Here is a 25,148-nt window from a genome sequence, read left to right on the forward strand (position 1 = left end):
AACCAGGTCTAAACCAGGACTAAACCAAACTAAACCAGGACTAAACCAGGTCAAAACAAGGGCTAAACTAGGTCTAAACCAGGACTAAACCAGGACTAAACCAGACTAAACCAGACTAAACCAGGTCTAAACCAGGACAAAACCACACTAAACCAGGTCTAAACCAGACTAAACCAGGACTAAACCAGACTAAACCAGGATTAAACCAGACTAAACCAGGTCTAAACCAGGACTAAACCAGAACTAAACCAGGACTAAACCAGGACTAAACCAGACTAAACCAGGTCCAAACCAGCTCTAAACCAGGACTAAACCAGGTCTAAACCAGACTAAACCAGGACTAAACCAGACTAAACCAGGTCTAAACCAGGACTAAACCAGCTCTAAGCCAGGAATAAACCAGGACTAAACCAGCTCTAAACCAGCTCTAAACCAGGACTAAACCAGGACTAAACCAGGACTAAACCAGGACTAAACCAGGTCTAAACCAGACTAAATCAGGGCTAAACCAGGACTAAACCAGACTAAACCAGGTCTAAACCAGGACTAAACCAGGACTAAACAAGGACTAAACCAGGTCTAAACCAGGACTAAACCAGGACTAAACCAGGACTAAACCAGGACTAAACCAGGTCTAAACCAGGACTAAACCAGGACTAAACCAAGTCTAAACCAGGACTAAACCAGGTCTAAACCAGGTCCAAACCAGGACTAAACCAGGTCTAAACCAGACTAAACCAGGTCCAAACCAGGACTAAACCAGGTCTAAACCAGGACTAAACCAAGTCCAAACAAGGAATAAACCAGGTCTAAACCAGGTCTAAACCAGACTAAACCAGGACTAAACCAGACTAAACCAGGACTAAACCAGACTAAACCAGGACTAAACCAGACTAAACCAGGGCTAAACCAGGTCTAAACCAGGACTAAACCAGGACTAAACCAGACCAAACCAGGACTAAACCAGGTCTGAACCAGGACTAAACCAGGACTAAACCAGGAGTAAACCAGACTAAACCAGGACTAAACCAGGACTAAACCAGACTAAACCAGGACTAAACCAGACTAAACCAGGACTAAACCAGACTAAACCAGGACTAAACCAGGTCTAAACCAGGTCCAAACCAGGACTAAACCAGGTCTAAACCAGGTCTAAACCAGGACTAAACCAGACTAAACCAGGACTAAACCAGGTCTAAACCAGGTCTAAACCAGGGCTAAACCAGGACTAAACCAGGACTAAACCAGGTCCAAACCAGGACTAAACCAGGACTAAACCAGACCAAACCAGGACTAAACCAGGACTAAACCAGGTCTGAACCAGGAGTAAACCAGACTAAACCAGGGCTAAACCAGGTCTAAACCAGGTCCAAACCAGGACTAAACCAGGACTAAACCAGGTCCAAACCAGGACTAAACCAGGACTAAACCAGACCAAACCAGGACTAAACCAGGACTAAACCAGGTCTGAACCAGGAGTAAACCAGACTAAACCAGGACTAAACCAGGACTAAACCAGACTAAACCAGGACTAAACCAGACTAAACCAGGCCTAAACCAGGACTAAACCAGACTAAACCAGGACTAAGCCAGACTAAACCAGGACTAAACCAGGTCTAAACCAGGACTAAACCAAACTAAACCAGGACTAAACCAGGTCAAAACAAGGGCTAAACTAGGTCTAAACCAGGACTAAACCAGGACTAAACCAGACTAAACCAGACTAAACCAGGTCTAAACCAGGACAAAACCACACTAAACCAGGTCTAAACCAGACTAAACCAGGACTAAACCAGACTAAACCAGGATTAAACCAGACTAAACCAGGTCTAAACCAGGACTAAACCAGAACTAAACCAGGACTAAACCAGACTAAACCAGGTCCAAACCAGCTCTAAACCAGGACTAAACCAGGTCTAAACCAGACTAAACCAGGACTAAACCAGACTAAACCAGGTCTAAACCAGGACTAAACCAGCTCTAAGCCAGGAATAAACCAGGACTAAACCAGCTCTAAACCAGCTCTAAACCAGGACTAAACCAGGACTAAACCAGGACTAAACCAGGACTAAACCAGGTCTAAACCAGACTAAATCAGGGCTAAACCAGGACTAAACCAGACTAAACCAGGTCTAAACCAGGACTAAACCAGGACTAAACAAGGACTAAACCAGGTCTAAACCAGGACTAAACCAGGACTAAACCAGGACTAAACCAGGACTAAACCAGGTCTAAACCAGGACTAAACCAGGACTAAACCAAGTCTAAACCAGGACTAAACCAGGTCTAAACCAGGTCCAAACCAGGACTAAACCAGGTCTAAACCAGACTAAACCAGGTCCAAACCAGGACTAAACCAGGTCTAAACCAGGACTAAACCAAGTCCAAACAAGGACTAAACCAGGTCTAAACCAGGTCTAAACCAGACTAAACCAGGACTAAACCAGACTAAACCAGGACTAAACCAGACTAAACCAGGACTAAACCAGACTAAACCAGGGCTAAACCAGGTCTAAACCAGGACTAAACCAGGACTAAACCAGACCAAACCAGGACTAAACCAGGTCTGAACCAGGACTAAACCAGGACTAAACCAGGAGTAAACCAGACTAAACCAGGACTAAACCAGGACTAAACCAGACTAAACCAGGACTAAACCAGACTAAACCAGGACTAAACCAGACTAAACCAGGACTAAACCAGGTCTAAACCAGGACTAAACCAGGTCCAAACCAGGACTAAACCAGGTCTAAACCAGGTCTAAACCAGGACTAAACCAGACTAAACCAGGACTAAACCAGGTCTAAACCAGGTCTAAACCAGGGCTAAACCAGGAACAAACCAGGACTAAACCAGGACTAAACCAGGACTAAACCAGGTCTAAACCAGGACTAAACCAGGACTAAACCAGGACTAAACCAGGACTAAACCAGGTCTAAACCAGGACTAAACCAGGACTAAACCAGGACTAAACCAGGACTAAACCAGGACTAAACCAGGACTAAACCAGGTCTAAACCAGGACTAAACCAGGACTAAACCAGGACTAAACCAGGTCTAAACCAGGACTAAACCAGGACTAAACCAGGACTAAACCAGGTCTAAACTAGGTCTGAATCAGGATTCACCTTCCATTCGGCGCCATCCCGGTCCCGCCTCCTTTCGTCTGATTGGCGCTTCAGGCCTCTCACAGATGTGTGGCGAATCACAGCGGCCTCTCTGGGCAGAGGCGGGACTTCAGGCTGAGAGTCATCATTGTCATAGAAACCACAGGGCAGGGGGGGCCGCGGGGGAGGCGAGTGGGTGTCGGCCTGGAGAGAGACCGGGTTTATATCTGGGATCTGGACCGGATTACAGGGATCTGGACTCGACTAAAGGGATCTGGACTCGACTAAAGGGATCTGGACTCGACTAAAGGGATCTAGACTCGACTAAAGGGATCTGGACTCGACTACAGGGATCTGGACTCGACTACAGGGATCTGGACACGACTACAGGTATCTGGACACCACTACAGGGATCTGGACACGACTACAGGGATCTGGACACAACTAAAGGGATCTGGACTCGACTACAGGGATCTGGACACGACCACAGGGATCTGGACACGACTACAGGGATCTAGACTCGAATAAAGGGATCTGGACACGACTACAGGGAACTGGACACGACTACAGGGATCTGGACTCAACTACAGGGATCTGGACACGACTACAGGGATCTGGACACCACTACAGGGATCTGGACTCGACTAAAGGGATCTGGACTCGACTAAAGGGATCTGGACTCGACTAAAGGGATCTGGACTCGACTAAAGGGATCTGGACTCGACTAAAGGGATCTAGACTCGACTAAAGGGATCTGGACTCGACTAAAGGGATCTGGACTCGACTAAAGGGATCTAGACTCGACTAAAGGGATCTGGACTCGACTAAAGGGATCTGGACTCGACTACAGGGATCTGGACACGACTACAGGTATCTGGACACCACTACAGGGATCTGGACACGACTACAGGGATCTGGACACAACTAAAGGGATCTGGACTCGACTACAGGGATCTGGACACGACCACAGGGATCTGGACACGACTACAGGGATCTAGACTCGAATAAAGTGATCTGGACACGACTACAGGGAACTGGACACGACTACAGGGATCTGGACTCAACTACAGGGATCTGGACACGACTACAGGGATCTGGACACCACTACAGGGATCTGGACTCGACTAAAGGGATCTGGACTCGACTAAAGGGATCTGGACTCGACTAAAGGGATCTGGACTCGACTAAAGGGATCTAGACTCGACTAAAGGGATCTGGACTCGACTAAAGGGATCTGGACTCGACTAAAGGGATCTAGACTCGACTAAAGGGATCTGGACTCGACTAAAGGGATCTGGACTCGACTACAGGGATCTGGACACGACTACAGGTATCTGGACACGACTACAGGGATCTGGACACAACTAAAGGGATCTGGACTCGACTACAGGGATCTGGACACGACCACAGGGATCTGGACACGACTACAGGGATCTAGACTCGAATAAAGTGATCTGGACACGACTACAGGGAACTGGACACGACTACAGGGATCTGGACACGACTACAGGGATCTGGACACGACTAAAGGGATCTAGACTCGACTAAAGGGATCTGGACACGACCACAGGGATCTGGACACGACTACAGGGATCTAGACTCGAATAAAGTGATCTGGACACGACTACAGGGAACTGGACACGACTACAGGGATCTGGACTCAACTACAGGGATCTGGACACGACTACAGGGATCTGGACACGACTACAGGGATCTGGACACGACTAAAGGGATCTGGACTCAACTACAGGGATCTGGACTCGACTACAGGGATCTGGACACGACTACAGGGATCTGGACACGACCAAAGGGATCTGGACACGACTACAGGGATCTGGACACGACTACAGGGATCTGGACACGACTACAGGGATCTGGACACGACTAAAGGGATCTAGACTCGACTAAAGGGATCTGGACACAACTAAAGGGATCTGGACTCGACTACAGGGATCTGGACACGACTAAAGGGATCTGGACACAACTAAAGGGATCTGGACTCGACTACAGGGATCTGGACACGACCAAAGGGATCTGGACCGGACTAAAGGGATCTGGACCGGACTTACCCAGTTCAGCTCGCTCTGGAACACGTTGGGGGTTGAAGGCACTGACTCTTGAACTGAAGGCACTAACTTCCTCTCTGTTGACCAATCAGAACACAGGAAATGACCTCACAGAACACACAAACAGAGGTCATGTAATCCCTCATTCATCCAGCAGAGGTCTGAACATACAGAAGTCCTTTTCAATCTGAAGGCTCTGGACTCAAACCTCTTGAGCTGGATTAGCCCCGCCCTGTAGGAGGAGCCTCCTCCTCACGGCTGCTGGTGACACACAAATGACCTTTTTCACTTCTCTTTAAAACCAAAACTTCTCCTGCTCAAACTTTGCTCAGGTCCAGGTCACAGGTCACAGAGGAGACAACGACAGGGCAGAAGAGTCCAGTACCTTCAGATTGAAATTAGTTCTGGATGGAAGATTTAAAAGTATATTTCATGTTGTTAAACCTGTAAGCCGCTCCTGTCTCCGCTCCTGTCTCCGCTCCTGTCTCCGGTCGAGGCTCTGGTCCTGGCTCTGGTCCTGGCTCCGGTCGCGGCGCTGGTCCTGGTCAGGGGTGCGGTGGAGGCCCTGGTCAGGGGGGCGGTGGAGGCCCTGGTCAGGGGGGCGGTGGAGGCCCTGGTCAGGGGTGCGGTGGAGGCCCTGGTCAGGGGTGCGGTGGAGGCCCTGGTCAGGGGTGCGGTGGAGGCCCTGGTCAGGGGGGCGGTGGAGGCCCTGGTCAGGGGGGCGGTGGAGGCCCTGGTCAGGGGGGCGGTGGAGGCCCTGGTCAGGGGTGCGGTGGAGGCCCTGGTCAGGGGTGCGGTGGAGGCCCTGGTCAGGGGGGCGGTGGAGGCCCTGGTCAGGGGTGCGGTGGAGGCCCTGGTCAGGGGTGCGGTGGAGGCCCTGGTCAGGGGTGCGGTGGAGGCCCTGGTCAGGGGGGCGGTGGAGGCCCTGGTCAGGGGTGCGGTGGAGGCCCTGGTCAGGGGGGCGGTGGAGGCCCTGGTCAGGGGGGCGGTGGAGGCCCTGGTCAGGGGGGCGGTGGAGGCCCTGGTCAGGGGGGCGGTGGAGGCCGGCCAGAACGTCTTCCACTCTCCAAAGCTCTTGCTTCAGCTCCGTTCGCTCCGACTGAATCATATGAGGAACATCTGAGTCTCAGGAGCCGTGTGGGATTAAAGAGTTTAACACTTCACAGGGAAATGCAACTGTTGTAGAAACAGCGCCACCAGGAGGCTGTGATAAAATGTAAATATATGATTGTATTTCTGTGATATATTTTATCTGCAGTGATATGACGATATTTGTATATTATCTGCATCATTAGTCTAAGAGAAAAACAGCATGTGACAAACTACATTTGTGAAAGTGTCGTAAAGATGGTGCAGAGGAATGTTTCCTCCAGGGAGGGGTGTAGCACCCCAGGGAGGGGTGTAGCACCCCAGGGAGGGGTGTAGGACCCCAGGGAGGGGTGTAACACCCCAGGGGAGTTAGGTAAACATTACCCATGCTTTATCTCTAAGGAAAATACCAACTGTTGTAAAAGACAAGTGCCTTGATGTGAAGTTAACCAATGAGAATGTGACCCGCCTATTTCATAATGTGAAATAAAACCAACCTGCATGAGAAAAAACGTGGTGAGACCAAGGAGGGTCACCAGGCTGCTTACAAAAGCGTGATGACCCGGCGGTTTCTCCCATGCAGCTACACAAAAGTCTGACGTTTCTGTGACGTTTCATATTCTAAGTTGAATTGTGTTCTCTGTGTGTTAAGGAATAGCATTGGTTTATGTCTCATTTCTTGACAGAGGTGAACCACTGTCACTGTTACAGCATTTACCCCTGAACTTTAACTCTATGAACTTGGGCCTCAGAACTCCTGCCTGGATACTTTAGTATGTACTTTTGGAATGTACTTTTAGAATGTACATTAGAATGTACTTTTAGAATGTACCTTGGAATGTACTTTTGCATATACGTTTAAAAGTACTTTTGAATGTACTTTTGGAATGTACTTTTGCATATACTTTTAAAAGTACTTTTGAATGTACTTTTAAATGTACTTTTGAATGTACTTTTGGAATGTACTTTTGGAATGTACTTTTGCATATACGTTTAAAAGTACTTTTGAATGTACTTTTGGAATGTACTTTTGCATATACTTTTAAAAGTACTTTTGAATGTATCTTTGAATGTACTTTTGAATGTACTTTTGAATGTACTTTTGGAATGTACTTTTGCATATACTTTTAAAAGTACTTTTGAATGTACTTTTGGAATGTACTTTTGGAATGTACTTTTGCATATACTTTTAAAAGTACTTTTGAATGTACTTTTGGAATGTACTTTTGAATGTACTTTTGGAATGTACTTTTGAAAGTACTTTTGGAATGTACTTTTGAATATACTTTTGGAATGTATTTTTTATTTAATCTGGACAAACAATAAATATATTAAAAACAAATGATAAAGAGAAGTTCATCTTGTTTTGACAGATGAAGAGTGGGAGGAGCCAGAGGAGGCCCTCACATTCATGCCCTTATTTGGTCATAAGCGCCAATTTTCTTCATAACTCCAGGTCAAAGGTCACAGCTGTCATTATTCACAGGGAAATGCAACTGTTGTAGAAACAGCGCCACCAGGAGGTGAACCACTGTCACATGACCTGGGACTGTCCTGTCAATCACAAATATGTGAGTGAAGTTCACCACGCTCTGATACAGCATTTACCCCTGAACTATACTACTATGAACTCCTGCCATGGACACAAGACATGGATACTTTAAAATGTACTTTTGAATGTACTTTTGAATGTACTTTTGAATGTACTTTTGGATTGCACTTTTGGAAGGGTGGTTCTGACCTGTGAGGTGGACACGTGGTTCTGACCTGTGAGGTGGACACGTGGTTCTGACCTGTGAGGTGGACACGTGGTTCTGACCTGTGAGGTGGACACGTGGTTCTGACCTGTGAGGTGGACACGTGGTTCTGACCTGTGAGGTGGACACGTGGTTCTGACCTGTGAGGTGGACACGTGGTTCTGACCTGTGAGGTGGACACATGGTTCTGACCTGTGAGGTGGACAAATGGTTCTGACCTGTGAGGTGGACACGTGGTTCTGACCTGTGAGGTGGACACGTAGTTCTGACCTGTGAGGTGGACACGTGGTTCTGACCTGTGAGGTGGACACGTGGTTCTGACCTGTGAGGTGGACACGTGGTTCTGACCTGTGAGGTGGACACGTGGTTCTGACCTGTGAGGTGGACACATGGTTCTGACCTGTGAGGTGGACACATGGTTCTGACCTGTGAGGTGGACACGTGGTTCTGACCTGTGAGGTGGACACGTGGTTCTGACCTGTGAGGTGGACAAATGGTTCTGACCTGTGAGGTGGACACGTGGTTCTGACCTGTGAGGTGGACAAATGGTTCTGACCTGTGAGGTGGACACGTGGTTCTGACCTGTGAGGTGGACAAATGGTTCTGACCTGTGAGGTGGACACGTGGTTCTGACCTGTGAGGTGGACACGTGGTTCTGACCTGTGAGGTGGACACGTGGTTCTGACCTGTGAGGTGGACACGTGGTTCTGACCTGTGAGGTGGACACATGGTTCTGACCTGTGAGGTGGACACGTGGTTCTGACCTGTGAGGTGGACACGTGGTTCTGACCTGTGAGGTGGACACGTGGTTCTGACCTGTGAGGTGGACAAATGGTTCTGACCTGTGAGGTGGACACGTGGTTCTGACCTGTGAGGTGGACAAATGGTTCTGACCTGTGAGGTGGACACATGGTTCTGACCTGTGAGGTGGACAGGTCCATCTGGTCCTGCAGAGCAGATCTGAGATGCTCCACAGATTTCTCCAGAAGAACAAACTCCTCTAAAGAACGAGCCATGTCCTGAACAAACAAGAAGATAAGAAACTTGTCTCCAAACACAGTCCTGAGCTCCAGGTCTGAGTGGTCAGGGGTGGTCAGGAGTGGTCAGGGGTGGTCAGGGGTGGTCAGGGGTGGTCAGGAGTGGTCAGGAGTGGTCAGGGGTGGTCAGGGGGGGTCAGGAGTGGTCAGGAGTGGTCAGGAGTGGTCAGGAGTGGTCAGGAGTGGTCAGGGGTGGTCAGGGGGGGTCAGGAGTGGTCAGGAGTGGTCAGGAGTGGTCAGGAGTGGTCAGGAGTGGTCAGGGGTGGTCAGGAGTGGTCAGGAGTGGTCAGGAGTGGTCAGGAGTGGTCAGGAGTGGTCAGGAGTGGTCAGGAGACTGGTCTGGATCTCACCGTGCAGGTCCTGGAGAGCTGGGCCCGGACCTGGACCAGATCTTCTTGTAGGACTTTCTGATGCAGCGAGATCTTCTGACGATACGTTTGATCTGAGAACTGCTCCATCTGCTGGTGAGAGAGCGCCAGCACAGCCTCCAGCTCATCCTGAAGGAGAGGCAGAGAGGAGAGAGCGACATTCAGAGGCTGAGAGGAGGGAGGGACATTCAGAGGCTGAGAGGAGGGAGCGACATTCAGAGGCAGAGAGGAGGGAGCGACATTCAGAGGCAGAGAGGAGGGAGCGACATTCAGAGGCTGAGAGGAGGGAGGGACATTCAGAGGCTGAGAGGAGGGAGCGACATTCAGAGGCTGAGAGGAGGGAGGGACATTCAGAGGCTGAGAGGAGGGAGCGACATTCAGAGGCAGAGAGGAGGGAGGGACATTCAGAGGCTGAGAGGAGGGAGGGACATTCAGAGGCAGAGAGGAGAGAGCGACATTCAGAGGCTGAGAGGAGGGAGGGACATTCAGAGGCTGAGAGGAGGGAGCGACATTCAGAGGCAGAGAGGAGGGAGCGACATTCAGAGGCAGAGAGGAGGGAGGGACATTCAGAGGCTGAGAGGAGGGAGGGACATTCAGAGGCAGAGAGGAGGGAGCGACATTCAGAGGCAGAGAGGAGGGAGCGACATTCAGAGGCAGAGAGGCAGAGAGGAGGGAGGGACATTCAGAGGCAGAGAGGAGGGAGCGACATTCAGAGGCAGAGAGGAGGGAGCGACATTCAGAGGCAGAGAGGAGGGAGGGACATTCAGAGGCAGAGAGGAGGGAGGGACATTCAGAGGCAGAGAGGCAGAGAGGAGGGAGGGACATTCAGAGGCAGAGAGGCAGAGAGGAGGGAAGGACATTCAGAGGCAGAGAGGAGGGAGCGACATTCAGAGGCAGAGAGGAGGGAGCGACATTCAGAGGCAGAGAGGAGGGAGCGACATTCAGAGGCAGAGAGGAGGGAGCGACATTCAGAGGCAGAGAGGAGGGAGCGACATTCAGGGGCAGAGAGGAGGGAGGGACATTCAGAGGCAGAGAGGAGGGAGGGACATTCAGAGGCAGAGAGGAGGGAGGGACATTCAGAGGCAGAGAGGAGGGAGCGACATTCAGAGGCAGAGAGGAGGGAGGGACATTCAGAGGCAGAGAGGAGGGAGGGACATTCAGAGGCAGAGAGGAGGGAGGGACATTCAGAGGCAGAGAGGAGGGAGCGACATTCAGAGGCAGAGAGGAGGGAGCGACATTCAGAGGCAGAGAGGAGGGAGGGACATTCAGAGGCAGAGAGGAGGGAGCGACATTCAGAGGCAGAGAGGAGGGAGCGACATTCAGAGGCAGAGAGGAGGGAGCGACATTCAGAGGCAGAGAGGAGGGAGCGACATTCAGAGGCAGAGAGGAGGGAGGGACATTCACCCTCTGCATCAGCCACAGCCTTTTGGAAGTATCAGCGAGTAACGAATGATGGAAACACCAGATATCACTTTTAGAACCCTTAGTTCACAAAGACGTTCACATACTTAAAAGTTCTGTAGCTTAAATAACTTAGATTTGTGACGTTCTTGGATCTAGAGACATAAACAGACTCTTGGACATGAGACTGAGGAGGTCAGAACCTTGTCCTGCTGCAGAGCGCGAATCCTGGACTCGAGATCCTTCAGACTTTTGTCCTGTTCACACAAACGACTTAACTTCACCTGCAGCAGAAGGACCAACATTTAGTCCTGGTTTAGTCCTGGTTTAGCCCTGGTTTAGCCCTGGTTTAGACCTGGTTTAGTCCTGGTTTAGCTCTGGTTTAGACCTGGTTTAGTCCTGGTTTAGCTCTGGTTTAGACCTGGTTTAGTCCTGGTTTAGCTCTGGTTTAGACCTGGTTTAGACCTGGTTTAGACCTGGTTTAGACCTGGTTTAGCCCTGGTTTAGCTCTGGTTTAGACCTGGTTTAGCTCTGGTTTGGACCTGGTTTAGCCCTGGTTTAGTCCTGGTTTAGCTCTGGTTTAGACCTGGTTTAGTCCTGGTTTAGCTCTGGTTTAGAGCTGGTTTAGACCTGGTTTAGCCCTAGTTTAGCTCTGGTTTAGACCTGGTTTAGCCCTGTTTTAGCCCTGGTTTAGCCCTGGTTTAGACCTGGTTTAGCCCTGTTTTAGACCTGGTTTAGCCCTGGTTTAGCCCTGGTTTAGCTCTGGTTTAGACCTGGTTTAGACCTGGTTTAGTCCTGGTTTAGCTCTGGTTTAGACCTGGTTTAGCCCTGTTTTAGACCTGGTTTAGCCCTGGTTTAGCCCTGGTTCAGCTCTGGTTTAGACCTGGTTTAGTCCTGGTTTAGCTCTGGTTTAGACCTGGTTTAGTCCTGGTTTAACTCTGGTTTAGACCTGGTTTAGCCCTGGTTCAGCTCTGGTTTAGACCTGGTTTAGTCCTGGTTTAGTCCTGGTTTAGACCTGGTTTAGTCCTGGTTTAACTCTGGTTTAGTCCTGGTTTAGTCCTGGTTTAGCTCTGGTTTAGACCTGGTTTAGCCCTGGTTTAGCCCTGGTTTAGCTCTGGTTTAGACCTGGTTTAGTCCTGGTTTAGCTCTGGTTTAGACCTGGTTTAGCCCTGGTTTAGTCCTGGTTTAGCCCTGGTTTGGACCTGGTTTAGACCTGGTTTAGACCTGGTTTAGTCCTGGTTTAGCTCTGGTTTAGCCCTGGTTTAGACCTGGTTTAGACCTGGTTTAGCCCTGGTTTAGCTCTGGTTTAGACCTGGTTTAGTCCTGTTTTAGACCTGGTTTAGCCCTGGTTTAGCCCTGGTTTAGCTCTGGTTTAGACCTGGTTTAGTCCTGGTTTAGCTCTGGTTTAGACCTGGTTTAGTCCTGGTTTAGCTCTGGTTTAGACCTGGTTTAGCCCTGGTTTAGCCCTGGTTTAGCTCTGGTTTAGACCTGGTTTAGTCCTGGTTTAGCTCTGGTTTGGACCTGGTTTAGTCCTGGTTTAGCTCTGGTTTAGACCTGGTTTAGAGCTGGTTTAGACCTGGTTTAGCCCTGGTTTAGCCCTGGTTTAGTCCTGGTTTAGTTCTGGTTTAGACCTGGTTTAGTCCTGGTTTAGCTCTGGTTTAGAGCTGGTTTAGCCCTGGTTTAGCCCTAGTTTAGCTCTGGTTTAGACCTGGTTTAGCCCTGTTTTAGCCCTGGTTTAGCCCTGGTTTAGACCTGGTTTAGCCCTGTTTTAGACCTGGTTTAGCCCTGGTTTAGCCCTGGTTTAGCTCTGGTTTAGACCTGGTTCAGACCTGGTTTAGCCATGGTTTAGCTCTGGTTTAGACCTGGTGTAGTCCTGGTTTAGCTCTGGTTTAGACCTGGTTTAGCCCTGGTTTAGCCATGGTTTAGCTCTGGTTTAGACCTGGTTTAGTCCTGGTTTAGCTCTGGTTTGGACCTGGTTTAGCCCTGGTTTAGCTCTGGTTTAGACCTGGTTTAGTCCTGGTTTAGCTCTGGTTTAGACCTGGTTTAGTCCTGGTTTAGCTCTGGTTTGGATCTGGTTTAGCCCTGGTTTAGCTCTGGTTTAGACCTGGTTTAGTCCTGGTTTAGCTCTGGTTTAGTCCTGGTTTAGCTCTGGTTTAGACCTGGTTTAGTCCTGGTTTAGCTCTGGTTTAGACCTGGTTTAGTCCTGGTTTAGCTCTGGTTTAGCCCTGGTTTAGTCCTGGTTTAGCTCTGGTTTAGACCTGGTTTAGTCCTGGTTTAGCTCTGTTTTAGTCCTGTTTTAGACTCACATCCAGGTCACTCTCTGCTGCTCTCAGACGTGTCCTCTCCTTCAGAATTCGTCCTTGTTCCATCTGAAAAACAAACCAAATCAGGTGAACAACATTGGGTTAGGGTCAGAGGTCATCTGACACATGCACTGCTGGCCCAGAGCTGCTGTCACCATGGAGACACTTACGCGTTACTATGGTGATGGAGCACACTGGAGTGACTTATAGGTCACTATGGGGTGACTATGGGGTGACTATGGGGTCACTATGGGGTCACTATGGGTATGGGGTCACTATGGGGTCACATTGGGGTCACTATGGGGGTCACTATGGGTATGGGGTCACTATGGGGTCACTATGGGGGTCACTATGGGTATGGGGTCACTATGGGGGTAACTATGGGTATGGGGTCACTATGGGGGTCACTATGGGTATGGGGTCACTATGGGGGTCACTATGGGTATGGGGTCACTATGGGGGTCACTATGGGTATGGGGTCACTATGGGGGTAACTATGGGTATGGGGTCACTATGGGGGTCACTATGGGTATGGGGTCACTATGGGGGTCACTATGGGTATGGGGTCACTATGGGGGTCACTATGGGTATGGGGTCACTATGGGGGTCACTATGGGTATGGGGTCACTATGGGGGTAACTATGGGTATGGGGTCACTATGGGGGTCACTATGGGTATGGGGTCACTATGGGGGTCACTATGGGTATGGGGTCACTATGGGGGTAACTATGGGTATGGGGTCACTATGGGGGTCACTATGGGTATGGGGTCACTATGGGGGTCACTATGGGTATGGGGTCACTATGGGGGTCACTATGGGTATGGGGTCACTATGGGGGTCACTATGGGTATGGGGTCACTATGGGGGTCACTATGGGTATGGGGTCACTATGGGGGTCACTATGGGTATGGGGTGTGGTGTAATAATGTCATGTCTTTGCCTGATGCCATAGAACTTAGGTCTTATATGTGTAACATGTGGGTCACACTTATGGCTCTGCAGACTCTGAACACTGAAGCTGCAGATCAGAGGTCAGAGGTCAGAGGTCAGAGGAAGTGTGTTTTTCTGCAATATGTTGAGACTGGTTTTGTGCATATGTGGCACCTGTTGTGCCTTAATAAGCTGAACTCAATGTTTGCTCTGGTCAGATCAGGAGGGACAGAAAGACAAATGTCTGTGAGAGACATGTGTCTGTGAGAGACATGTGTCTGTGAGAGACATGTGTCTGTGAGAGACATGTGTCTGTGAGAGACATGTGTCTGTGAGAGACATGTGACTGTGAGAGACATGTGTCTGTGAGAGACATGTGACTGTGAGAGACATGTGTCTGTGAGAGACATGTGACTGTGAGAGACATGTGTCTGTGAGAGACATGTGTCTGTGAGAGACATGTGTCTGTGAGACATGTGTCTGTGAGAGACATGTGTCTGTGAGAGACATGTGTCTGTGAGAGACATGTGGCTGTGAGAGACATGTGGCTGTGAGAGACATGTGTCTGTGAGAGACATGTGTCTGTGAGACATGTGTCTGTGAGAGACATGTGTCTGTGAGAGACGTGTCTGTGAGAGACATGTGGCTGTGAGAGACATGTGTCTGTGAGACATGTGTCTGTGAGAGACATGTGTCTGTGAGAGACATGTCTCTGTCCACGGCTAAAATAAAGAACCACTTTTGAACAAGACGACTTGGAGATATTTCGCCTCATTTTCTCTGTCATTTGTTATAGAATAGTTTCCACAACAGGGGTCACTATGGGTCAATATGGGTCACTATGGGGTCACTATGGGTCACTATGGGGTCACTATGGGTCACTATGGGGTCACTATGGGTCACTATGGGGTCACTATGGGTCAATATGGGTCACTATGGGGTCACTATGGGTCACTATGGGGTCACTATGGGTCACTATGGGGTCAGTATGGGGTCACTATGGGTCACTATGGGTCACTATGGGTCACTATGGGGTCACTATGGGTCACTATGGGTCACTATGGGTCACTATGGGGTCACTATGGGTCACTATGGGTCACTATGGGGTCACTATGGGGTCACTATGGGGTCACTATGGGTCACTATGGGTCAATATGGGTCACTATGGGGTCACTATGGGTCACTATGGGGTCACTATGGGTCACTATGGGTCACTATGGGGTCACTATGGGGTCACTATGGGTCACTATGGGGTCACTATGGGGTCACTATGGCACTATGAGGTCACTATGGGGTGACTATGGGGTCACTATGGGGTCACTATGGGTCACTATGGGTCCTATGGGGTCACTATGGGGTCACTATGGGGTCACTATGGGGTCACTATGGGTCACTATGGGGTCACTATGGGGTCACAATGGGGTCACTATAAGGTGACTATGGGGTCACAATGGGGTCTCTATGGGGTCACTGTGGGGTCACTATGGGGTCATTATGAGGTGACTGGGGTCACTATGGGGTCACTATGGGGTGACTGAGGTCACTATGGGGTGACTATGGGGTGACTATGGGGTCACAATGGGGTCACTATGGGGTCACTATGAGGTGACTGGGGTCACTATGGGGTCACAATGGGTCACTATGGGGTCACTATGGGGTGACTATGGGGTCACAATGGGGTCACTATGAGGTGACTATGGGGTCACTATGGGGTCACTATGGGGTCACTATGGGGTCACAATGGGTCACCATGGGGTCACTATGGGGTCACTATGGGGTGACTATGGGGTCACAATGGGGTCACTATGGGGTCACTATGAGGTGACTGGGGTCACTATGGGGTCACTATGGGGTGACTATGGGGTCACTATGGGGTCACTATGGGGTCACAATGGGGTCACTATGGGTATGGGGTCACTATGGGGTGACTATGGGGTGACTATCGGGTCACAATGGGGTCACTATGGGGTCACTATGGGGTGACTATGGGGTCACTATGGGGTGACTATGGGGTCACAATGGGGTCACTATGGGGTGACTATGGGGTCACTGTGGGGTCACTATGGGGTAACAATGGGGTCACTACGGGGTGACTATGGGGTGACTATGGGGTCACAATGGGGTCACTATGGGGTGACTATGGGGTCACTGTGAGGTCACTATGGGGTAACAATGGGGTCACTATGGGGTGACTATGGGGTCACTGTGGGGTCACTATGGGGTAACAATGGGGTCACTATAGGGTGACTATGGGGCCACTATAGGGTGACTATGGGGTCACTATGGGGTCACTATGAGGTGACTATGGGGTCACTATGGGGTCACGATGAGGTGACTGGGGTCACTATGGGGTCACTATGAGGTGACTATGGGGTCACTATGGGGTTACTATGCGATCACTATGGGGTCACTATGAGGTGACAATGGGGTGACTATGGGGTCACTATGGGGATACTATGGGGTCACTATGGGCTCACTATGGGGTGACTATGGGGTCACTATGCGATCACTATGGGGTCACTATGGGGTCACTACGGGGTGACTATGGGGTCACTATGCGATCACTATGGGGTCACTATGAGGTGACTATGGGGTCACTATGGGGTCACTATGAGGTGACTATGGGGTCACTATGGGGTCACTATGAGGTGACTATGGGGTCACTATGGGGTCACTATGAGGTGACTATGGGGTCACTATGGGGTCACTATGGGGTCACTATGAGGTGACTATGGGGTCACTATGGGGTCACTATGGGGTCACTATGAGGTGACTATGGGGTCACTATGGGGTCACTATGAGGTGACTATGGGGTCACTATGGGGTCACTATGAGGTGACTATGGGGTCACTATGGGGTCACTATGGGGTCACTATGAGGTGACTATGGGGTCACTATGGGGTCACTATGGGGTCACTATGAGGTGACTATGGGGTCACTATGGGGTCACTATGGGTCCTATGTGGTCACTATGGTGTCACTATGGGGTCACTATGGGGTCACTATGGGTCACTATGGGGTCACTATGGGGTCACAATGGGGTCACTATAAGGTGACTATGGGGTCACAATGGGGTCACTGTGGGGTCACTATGGGGTCATTATGAGGTGACTGGGGTCACTATGGGGTCACTATGGGGTGACTGAGGTCACTATGGGGTGACTATGGGGTGACTATGGGGTCACAATGGGGTCACTATGGGGTCACTATGAGGTGACTGGGGTCACTATGGGGTCACTATGGGGTCACAATGGGTCACTATGGGGTCACTATGGGGTGACTATGGGGTCACAATGGGGTCACTATGAGGTGACTATGGGGTCACTATGGGGTCACTATGGGGTCACAATGGGTCACCATGGGGTCACTATGGGGTCACTATGGGGTGACTATGGGGTCACAATGGGGTCACTATGGGGTCACTATGAGGTGACTGGGGTCACTATGGGGTCACTATGGGGTGACTATGGGGTCACTATGGGGTCACTATGGGGTCACAATGGGGTCACTATGGGTATGGGGTCACTATGGGGTGACTATGGGGTGACTATCGGGTCACAATGGGGTCACTATGGGGTCACTATGGGGTGACTATGGGGTCACTATGGGGTCACTATGGGGTGACTATGGGGTCACAATGGGGTCACTATGGGGTGACTATGGGGTCACTGTGGGGTCACTATGGGGTAACAATGGGGTCACTACGGGGTGACTATGGGGTCACAATGGGGTCACTATGGGGTGACTATGGGGTCACTGTGAGGTCACTATGGGGTAACAATGGGGTCACTATGGGGTGACTATGGGGTCACTGTGGGGTCACTATGGGGTAACAATGGGGTCACTATAGGGTGACTATGGGGTCACTATGGGGTCACTATGAGGTGACTATGGGGTCACTATGGGGTCACGATGAGGTGACTGGGGTCACTATGGGGTCACTATGAGGTGACTATGGGGTCACTATGGGGTTACTATGCGATCACTATGGGGTCACTATGAGGTGACAATGGGGTGACTATGGGGTCACTATGGGGATACTATGGGGATACTATGGGGTCACAATGGGCTCACGATGGGGTCACTATGGGCTCACTATGGGGTGACTATGGGGTCACTATGCGATCACTATGGGGTCACTATGGGGTCACTACGGGGTGACTATGGGGTCACTATGCGATCACTATGGGGTCACTATGGGTCAATATGGGTCACTATGGGGTCACTATGGGTCACTATGGGGTCACTATGGGTCACTATGGGGTCACTATGGGTCACTATGGGGTCACTATGGGTCAATATGGGTCACTATGGGGTCACTATGGGTCACTATGGGGTCACTATGGGTCACTATGGGGTCACTATGGGTCACTATGGGTCACTATGGGGTCACTATGGGTCACTATGGGTCACTATGGGGTCACTATGGGGTCACTATGGGTCACTATGGGTCACTATGGGGTCACTATGGGTCACTATGGGTCACTATGGGGTCACTATGGGGTCACTATGGGGTCACTATGGGTCACTATGGGTCAATATGGGTCACTATGGGGTCACTATGGGTCACTATGGGGTCACTATGGGTCACTATGGGGTCACTATGGGTCACTATGGGTCACTATGGGGTCACTATGGGTCACTATGGGGTCACTATGGGGTCACTATGGCACTATGAGGTCACTATGGGGTGACTATGGGGTCACTATGGGGTCACTATGGGTCACTATGGGTCCTATGGGGTCACTATGGGGTCACTATGGGGTCACTATGGGGTCACTATGGGTCACTATGGGGTCACTATGGGGTCACAATGGGGTCACTATAAGGTGACTATGGGGTCACAATGGGGTCTCTATGGGGTCACTGTGGGGTCACTATGGGGTCATTATGAGGTGACTGGGGTCACTATGGGGTCACTATGGGGTGACTGAGGTCACTATGGGGTGACTATGGGGTGACTATGGGGTCACAATGGGGTCACTATGGGGTCACTATGAGGTGACTGGGGTCACTATGGGGTCACAATGGGTCACTATGGGGTCACTATGGGGTGACTATGGGGTCACAATGGGGTCACTATGAGGTGACTATGGGGTCACTATGGGGTCACTATGGGGTCACTATGGGGTCACAATGGGTCACCATGGGGTCACTATGGGGTCACTATGGGGTGACTATGGGGTCACAATGGGGTCACTATGGGGTCACTATGAGGTGACTGGGGTCACTATGGGGTCACTATGGGGTGACTATGGGGTCACTATGGGGTCACTATGGGGTCACAATGGGGTCACTATGGGTATGGGGTCACTATGGGGTGACTATGGGGTGACTATCGGGTCACAATGGGGTCACTATGGGGTCACTATGGGGTGACTATGGGGTCACTATGGGGTCACTATGGGGTGACTATGGGGTCACAATGGGGTCACTATGGGGTGACTATGGGGTCACTGTGGGGTCACTATGGGGTAACAATGGGGTCACTACGGGGTGACTATGGGGTGACTATGGGGTCACAATGGGGTCACTATGGGGTGACTATGGGGTCACTGTGAGGTCACTATGGGGTAACAATGGGGTCACTATGGGGTGACTATGGGGTCACTGTGGGGTCACTATGGGGTAACAATGGGGTCACTATAGGGTGACTATGGGGCCACTATAGGGTGACTATGGGGTCACTATGGGGTCACTATGAGGTGACTATGGGGTCACTATGGGGTCACGATGAGGTGACTGGGGTCACTATGGGGTCACTATGAGGTGACTATGGGGTCACTATGGGGTTACTATGCGATCACTATGGGGTCACTATGAGGTGACAATGGGGTGACTATGGGGTCACTATGGGGATACTATGGGGTCACTATGGGCTCACTATGGGGTGACTATGGGGTCACTATGCGATCACTATGGGGTCACTATGGGGTCACTACGGGGTGACTATGGGGTCACTATGCGATCACTATGGGGTCACTATGAGGTGACTATGGGGTCACTATGGGGTCACTATGAGGTGACTATGGGGTCACTATGGGGTCACTATGAGGTGACTATGGGGTCACTATGGGGTCACTATGAGGTGACTATGGGGTCACTATGGGGTCACTATGGGGTCACTATGAGGTGACTATGGGGTCACTATGGGGTCACTATGGGGTCACTATGAGGTGACTATGGGGTCACTATGGGGTCACTATGAGGTGACTATGGGGTCACTATGGGGTCACTATGAGGTGACTATGGGGTCACTATGGGGTCACTATGGGGTCACTATGAGGTGACTATGGGGTCACTATGGGGTCACTATGGGGTCACTATGAGGTGACTATGGGGTCACTATGGGGTCACTATGGGTCCTATGTGGTCACTATGGTGTCACTATGGGGTCACTATGGGGTCACTATGGGTCACTATGGGGTCACTATGGGGTCACAATGGGGTCACTATAAGGTGACTATGGGGTCACAATGGGGTCACTGTGGGGTCACTATGGGGTCATTATGAGGTGACTGGGGTCACTATGGGGTCACTATGGGGTGACTGAGGTCACTATGGGGTGACTATGGGGTGACTATGGGGTCACAATGGGGTCACTATGGGGTCACTATGAGGTGACTGGGGTCACTATGGGGTCACTATGGGGTCACAATGGGTCACTATGGGGTCACTATGGGGTGACTATGGGGTCACAATGGGGTCACTATGAGGTGACTATGGGGTCACTATGGGGTCACTATGGGGTCACAATGGGTCACCATGGGGTCACTATGGGGTCACTATGGGGTGACTATGGGGTCACAATGGGGTCACTATGGGGTCACTATGAGGTGACTGGGGTCACTATGGGGTCACTATGGGGTGACTATGGGGTCACTATGGGGTCACTATGGGGTCACAATGGGGTCACTATGGGTATGGGGTCACTATGGGGTGACTATGGGGTGACTATCGGGTCACAATGGGGTCACTATGGGGTCACTATGGGGTGACTATGGGGTCACTATGGGGTCACTATGGGGTGACTATGGGGTCACAATGGGGTCACTATGGGGTGACTATGGGGTCACTGTGGGGTCACTATGGGGTAACAATGGGGTCACTACGGGGTGACTATGGGGTGACTATGGGGTCACAATGGGGTCACTATGGGGTGACTATGGGGTCACTGTGAGGTCACTATGGGGTAACAATGGGGTCACTATGGGGTGACTATGGGGTCACTGTGGGGTCACTATGGGGTAACAATGGGGTCACTATAGGGTGACTATGGGGTCACTATGGGGTCACTATGAGGTGACTATGGGGTCACTATGGGGTCACGATGAGGTGACTGGGGTCACTATGGGGTCACTATGAGGTGACTATGGGGTCACTATGGGGTTACTATGCGATCACTATGGGGTCACTATGAGGTGACAATGGGGTGACTATGGGGTCACTATGGGGATACTATGGGGATACTATGGGGTCACAATGGGCTCACGATGGGCTCACTATGGGGTGACTATGGGGTCACTATGCGATCACTATGGGGTCACTATGGGGTCACTACGGGGTGACTATGGGGTCACTATGCGATCACTATGGGGTCACTATGAGGTGACTATGGGGTCACTATGGGGTCACTATGAGGTGACTATGGGGTCACTATGGGGTCACTATGAGGTGACTATGGGGTCACTATGGGGTCACTATGGGGTCACTATGAGGTGACTATGGGGTCACTATGGGGTCACTATGGGGTCACTATGAGGTGACTATGGGGTCACTATGGGGTCACTATGGGGTCACTATGGGGTGACTACGGGGTCACTATGGGGTCACTATGGGATCACTATGAGGTGACTATGGGGTCACTATGGGGTCACTATGGGATCACTATGAGGTGACTATGGGGTCACTATGGGGTCACTATGGGATCACTATGAGGTGACTATGGGGTCACTATGGGGTCACTATGAGGTGACTACGGGGTCACTATGGGGTCACAATGGGGTCACTATGGGGTCACTATGGGGTCACTATGGGGTCACAGAGGAAGTGATGTTGTCATTCCAGTTTGAGTGCTTCTGTGATGACCACAGATGGTCAATTAAACACGTTTGCTCAGGTTTATGAACATTTCTGACTCAAACTGGAGAATCACAGCTGCAGAAGCAGCGCTGGGTCTGACCCGCTCAGATCTGAAGCCACGCAGGGCCTGGGACACCACAGGGGGCGCTAGAGAGCTACACACTTTACCTCCAATGTCCAAGTGTGTGTGAAGGAGTGTGTGTTTGTGAGTGTGGGGCACAATCCAGTGTGTGTATGTGTGTTCATGAACACCAAATGAACCAAATACACAAAAAAGGGCAAGACCTGCTTTAGACCCAGTTTAGACAAGGTCTGGACCCAGTTTAGACCCAGTTTAGACAAGGTCTGGACCCAGTTTAGACCCAGTTTAGACAAGGTCTGGACCCAGTTTAGACCCAGTTTAGACAAGGTCTGGACCCAGTTTAGACCCAGTTTAGACAAGGTCTGGACCCAGTTTAGACCCAGTTTAGACAAGGTCTGGACCCAGTTTAGACCCAGTTTAGACCTGACCTGGGTTTCTGTTTCTTCTTGATGCAGTGGCACAGTCTGACCAGAAGAGACCCAGCAGTGTTTCTCTATCATCTCTCTATGATTCTTACTTGTGTCAGGGGCCTCAGGGGCCTCGGGGGCCTCGGGGGCCTCGGGGCTCTGTGGGGGCCAGCAGTGCAGTGCAGTAACAGACTTTGAACTGCAGAGATCAGAGGCTCCAGAGAACGCATCTGACACGCCCACAAGAGGGTTAAAGAGAGAAACACGCCCACAAGAGGGTTAGAGAGAGAAACACGCCCACAAGAGGGTTAGAGAGAGAAACACGCCCACAAGAGGGTTAGAGAGAGAAACACGCCCACAAGAGGGTTAAAGAGAAACACGCCCACAAGAGGGTTAAAGAGAAACACGCCCACAAGAGGGTTAGAGAGAGAAACACGCCCACAAGAGGGTTAAAGAGAAACACGCCCACAAGAGGGTTAAAGAGAAACACGCCCACAAGAGGGTTAGAGAGAAACACGCCCACAAGAGGGTTAGAGAGAGAAACACGCCCACAAGAGGGTTAAAGAGAAACACGCCCACAAGAGGGTTAAAGAGAAACACGCCCACAAGAGGGTTAGAGAGAAACACGCCCACAAGAGGGTTAGAGAGAGAAACACGCCCACAAGAGGGTTAGAGAGAGAAACACGCCCACAAGAGGGTTAAAGAGAAACACGCCCACAAGAGGGTTAGAGAGAAACACGCCCACAAGAGGGTTAGAGAGAGAAACACGCCCACAAGAGGGTTAAAGAGAGAAACACGCCCACAAGAGGGTTAAAGAGAAACACGCCCACAAGAGGGTTAGAGAGAGAAACACGCCCACAAGAGGGTTAGAGAGAGAAACACGCCCACAAGAGGGTTAGAGAGAGAAACACGCCCACAAGAGGGTTAGAGAGAGAAACACGCCCACAAGAGGGTTAGAGAGAGAAACACGCCCACAAGAGGGTTAAAGAGAGAAACACGCCCACAAGAGGGTTAAAGAGAAACACGCCCACAAGAGGGTTAAAGAGAGAAACACGCCCACAAGAGGGTTAAAGAGAGAAACACGCCCACAAGAGGGTTAAAGAGAAACACGCCCACAAGAGGGTTAGAGAGAAACACACGCCCACAAGAGGGTTAGAGAGAGAAACACGCCCACAAGAGGGTTAGAGAGAGAAACACGCCCACAAGAGGGTTAAAGAGAAACACGCCCACAAGAGGGTTAGAGAGAGAAACACGCCCACAAGAGGGTTAGAGAGAAACACGCCCACAAGAGGGTTAGAGAGAGAAACACGCCCACAAGAGGGTTAAAGAGAGAAACACGCCCACAAGAGGGTTAGAGAGAGAAACACGCCCACAAGAGGGTTAAAGAGAAACACGCCCACAAGAGGGTTAGAGAGAGAAACACGCCCACAAGAGGGTTAGAGAGAAACACGCCCACAAGAGGGTTAGAGAGAGAAACACGCCCACAAGAGGGTTAAAGAGAAACACGCCCACAAGAGGGTTAGAGAGAGAAACACGCCCACAAGAGGGTTAAAGAGAAACACGCCCACAAGAGGGTTAGAGAGAAACACACGCCCACAAGAGGGTTAAAGAGAGAAACACGCCCACAAGAGGGTTAGAGAGAAACACGCCCACAAGAGGGTTAGAGAGAGAAACACGCCCACAAGAGGGTTAAAGAGAAACACGCCCACAAGAGGGTTAGAGAGAGAAACACGCCCACAAGAGGGTTAAAGAGAGAAACACGCCCACAAGAGGGTTAAAGAGAGAAACACGCCCACAAGAGGGTTAGAGAGAGAAACACGCCCACAAGAGGGTTAGAGAGAGAAACACGCCCACAAGAGGGTTAGAGAGAGAAACACGCCCACAAGAGGGTTAGAGAGAGAAACACGCCCACAAGAGGGTTAGAGAGAGAAACACGCCCACAAGAGGGTTAGAGAGAGAAACACGCCCACAAGAGGGTTAAAGAGAGAAACACGCCCACAAGAGGGTTAGAGAGAGAAACACGCCCACAAGAGGGTTAGAGAGAGAAACACGCCCACAAGAGGGTTAGAGAGAGAAACACGCCCACAAGAGGGTTAGAGAGAGAAACACGCCCACAAGAGGGTTAAAGAGAGAAACACGCCCACAAGAGGGTTAGAGAGAGAAACACGCCCACAAGAGGGTTAGAGAGAGAAACACGCCCACAAGAGGGTTAGAGAGAGAAACACGCCCACAAGAGGGTTAAAGAGAGAAACACGCCCACAAGAGAGTTAGAGAGAAACACGCCCACAAGAGGGTTAGAGAGAGAAACACGCCCACAAGAGGGTTAAAGAGAGAAACACGCCCACAAGAGAGTTAGAGAGAAACACGCCCACAAGAGGGTTAAAGAGAAACACGTGGACATTTCTCACCTTCAGATCCAGGTACTCCAGGTCCTTCTTCAGCTGCAGGTACGAGTCATCCACCTGACAACAGGAGAGACAGGTGAGACAGGAGGGACAGGTGAGAAAGGAGGGACAGGT

General features: G+C 50.7%; 1 protein-coding gene across 1 annotated transcript in view; it reads right to left on the bottom strand.

Moving 5' to 3' along the window:
* Positions 1 to 3,100: 3,100 nt before the first annotated feature.
* Positions 3,101 to 25,148, bottom strand: part of LOC140366847 (pleckstrin homology domain-containing family A member 7-like) — a gene marked incomplete at its 5' end in the record, with an annotated part of 158,014 nt that continues 135,966 nt past the window's right edge. The window contains 8 exons of the mRNA XM_072453034.1: positions 3,101 to 3,310; positions 5,176 to 5,264; positions 6,169 to 6,271; positions 8,939 to 9,037; positions 9,406 to 9,552; positions 11,028 to 11,108; positions 13,131 to 13,193; positions 25,038 to 25,091. Coding sequence (XP_072309135.1) covers positions 3,101 to 3,310; positions 5,176 to 5,264; positions 6,169 to 6,271; positions 8,939 to 9,037; positions 9,406 to 9,552; positions 11,028 to 11,108; positions 13,131 to 13,193; positions 25,038 to 25,091 — 846 coding nt within the window. The remainder of the gene's footprint in view (positions 3,311 to 5,175; positions 5,265 to 6,168; positions 6,272 to 8,938; positions 9,038 to 9,405; positions 9,553 to 11,027; positions 11,109 to 13,130; positions 13,194 to 25,037; positions 25,092 to 25,148) is intronic.

Source organism: Eucyclogobius newberryi, unplaced genomic scaffold, assembly GCF_026437365.1.
Source record: "Eucyclogobius newberryi isolate DKJ021-1_F unplaced genomic scaffold, fEucNew1.0.hap1 SCAF_190, whole genome shotgun sequence".
Taxonomy (NCBI): Eukaryota; Metazoa; Chordata; class Actinopteri; order Gobiiformes; family Gobiidae; genus Eucyclogobius; species Eucyclogobius newberryi.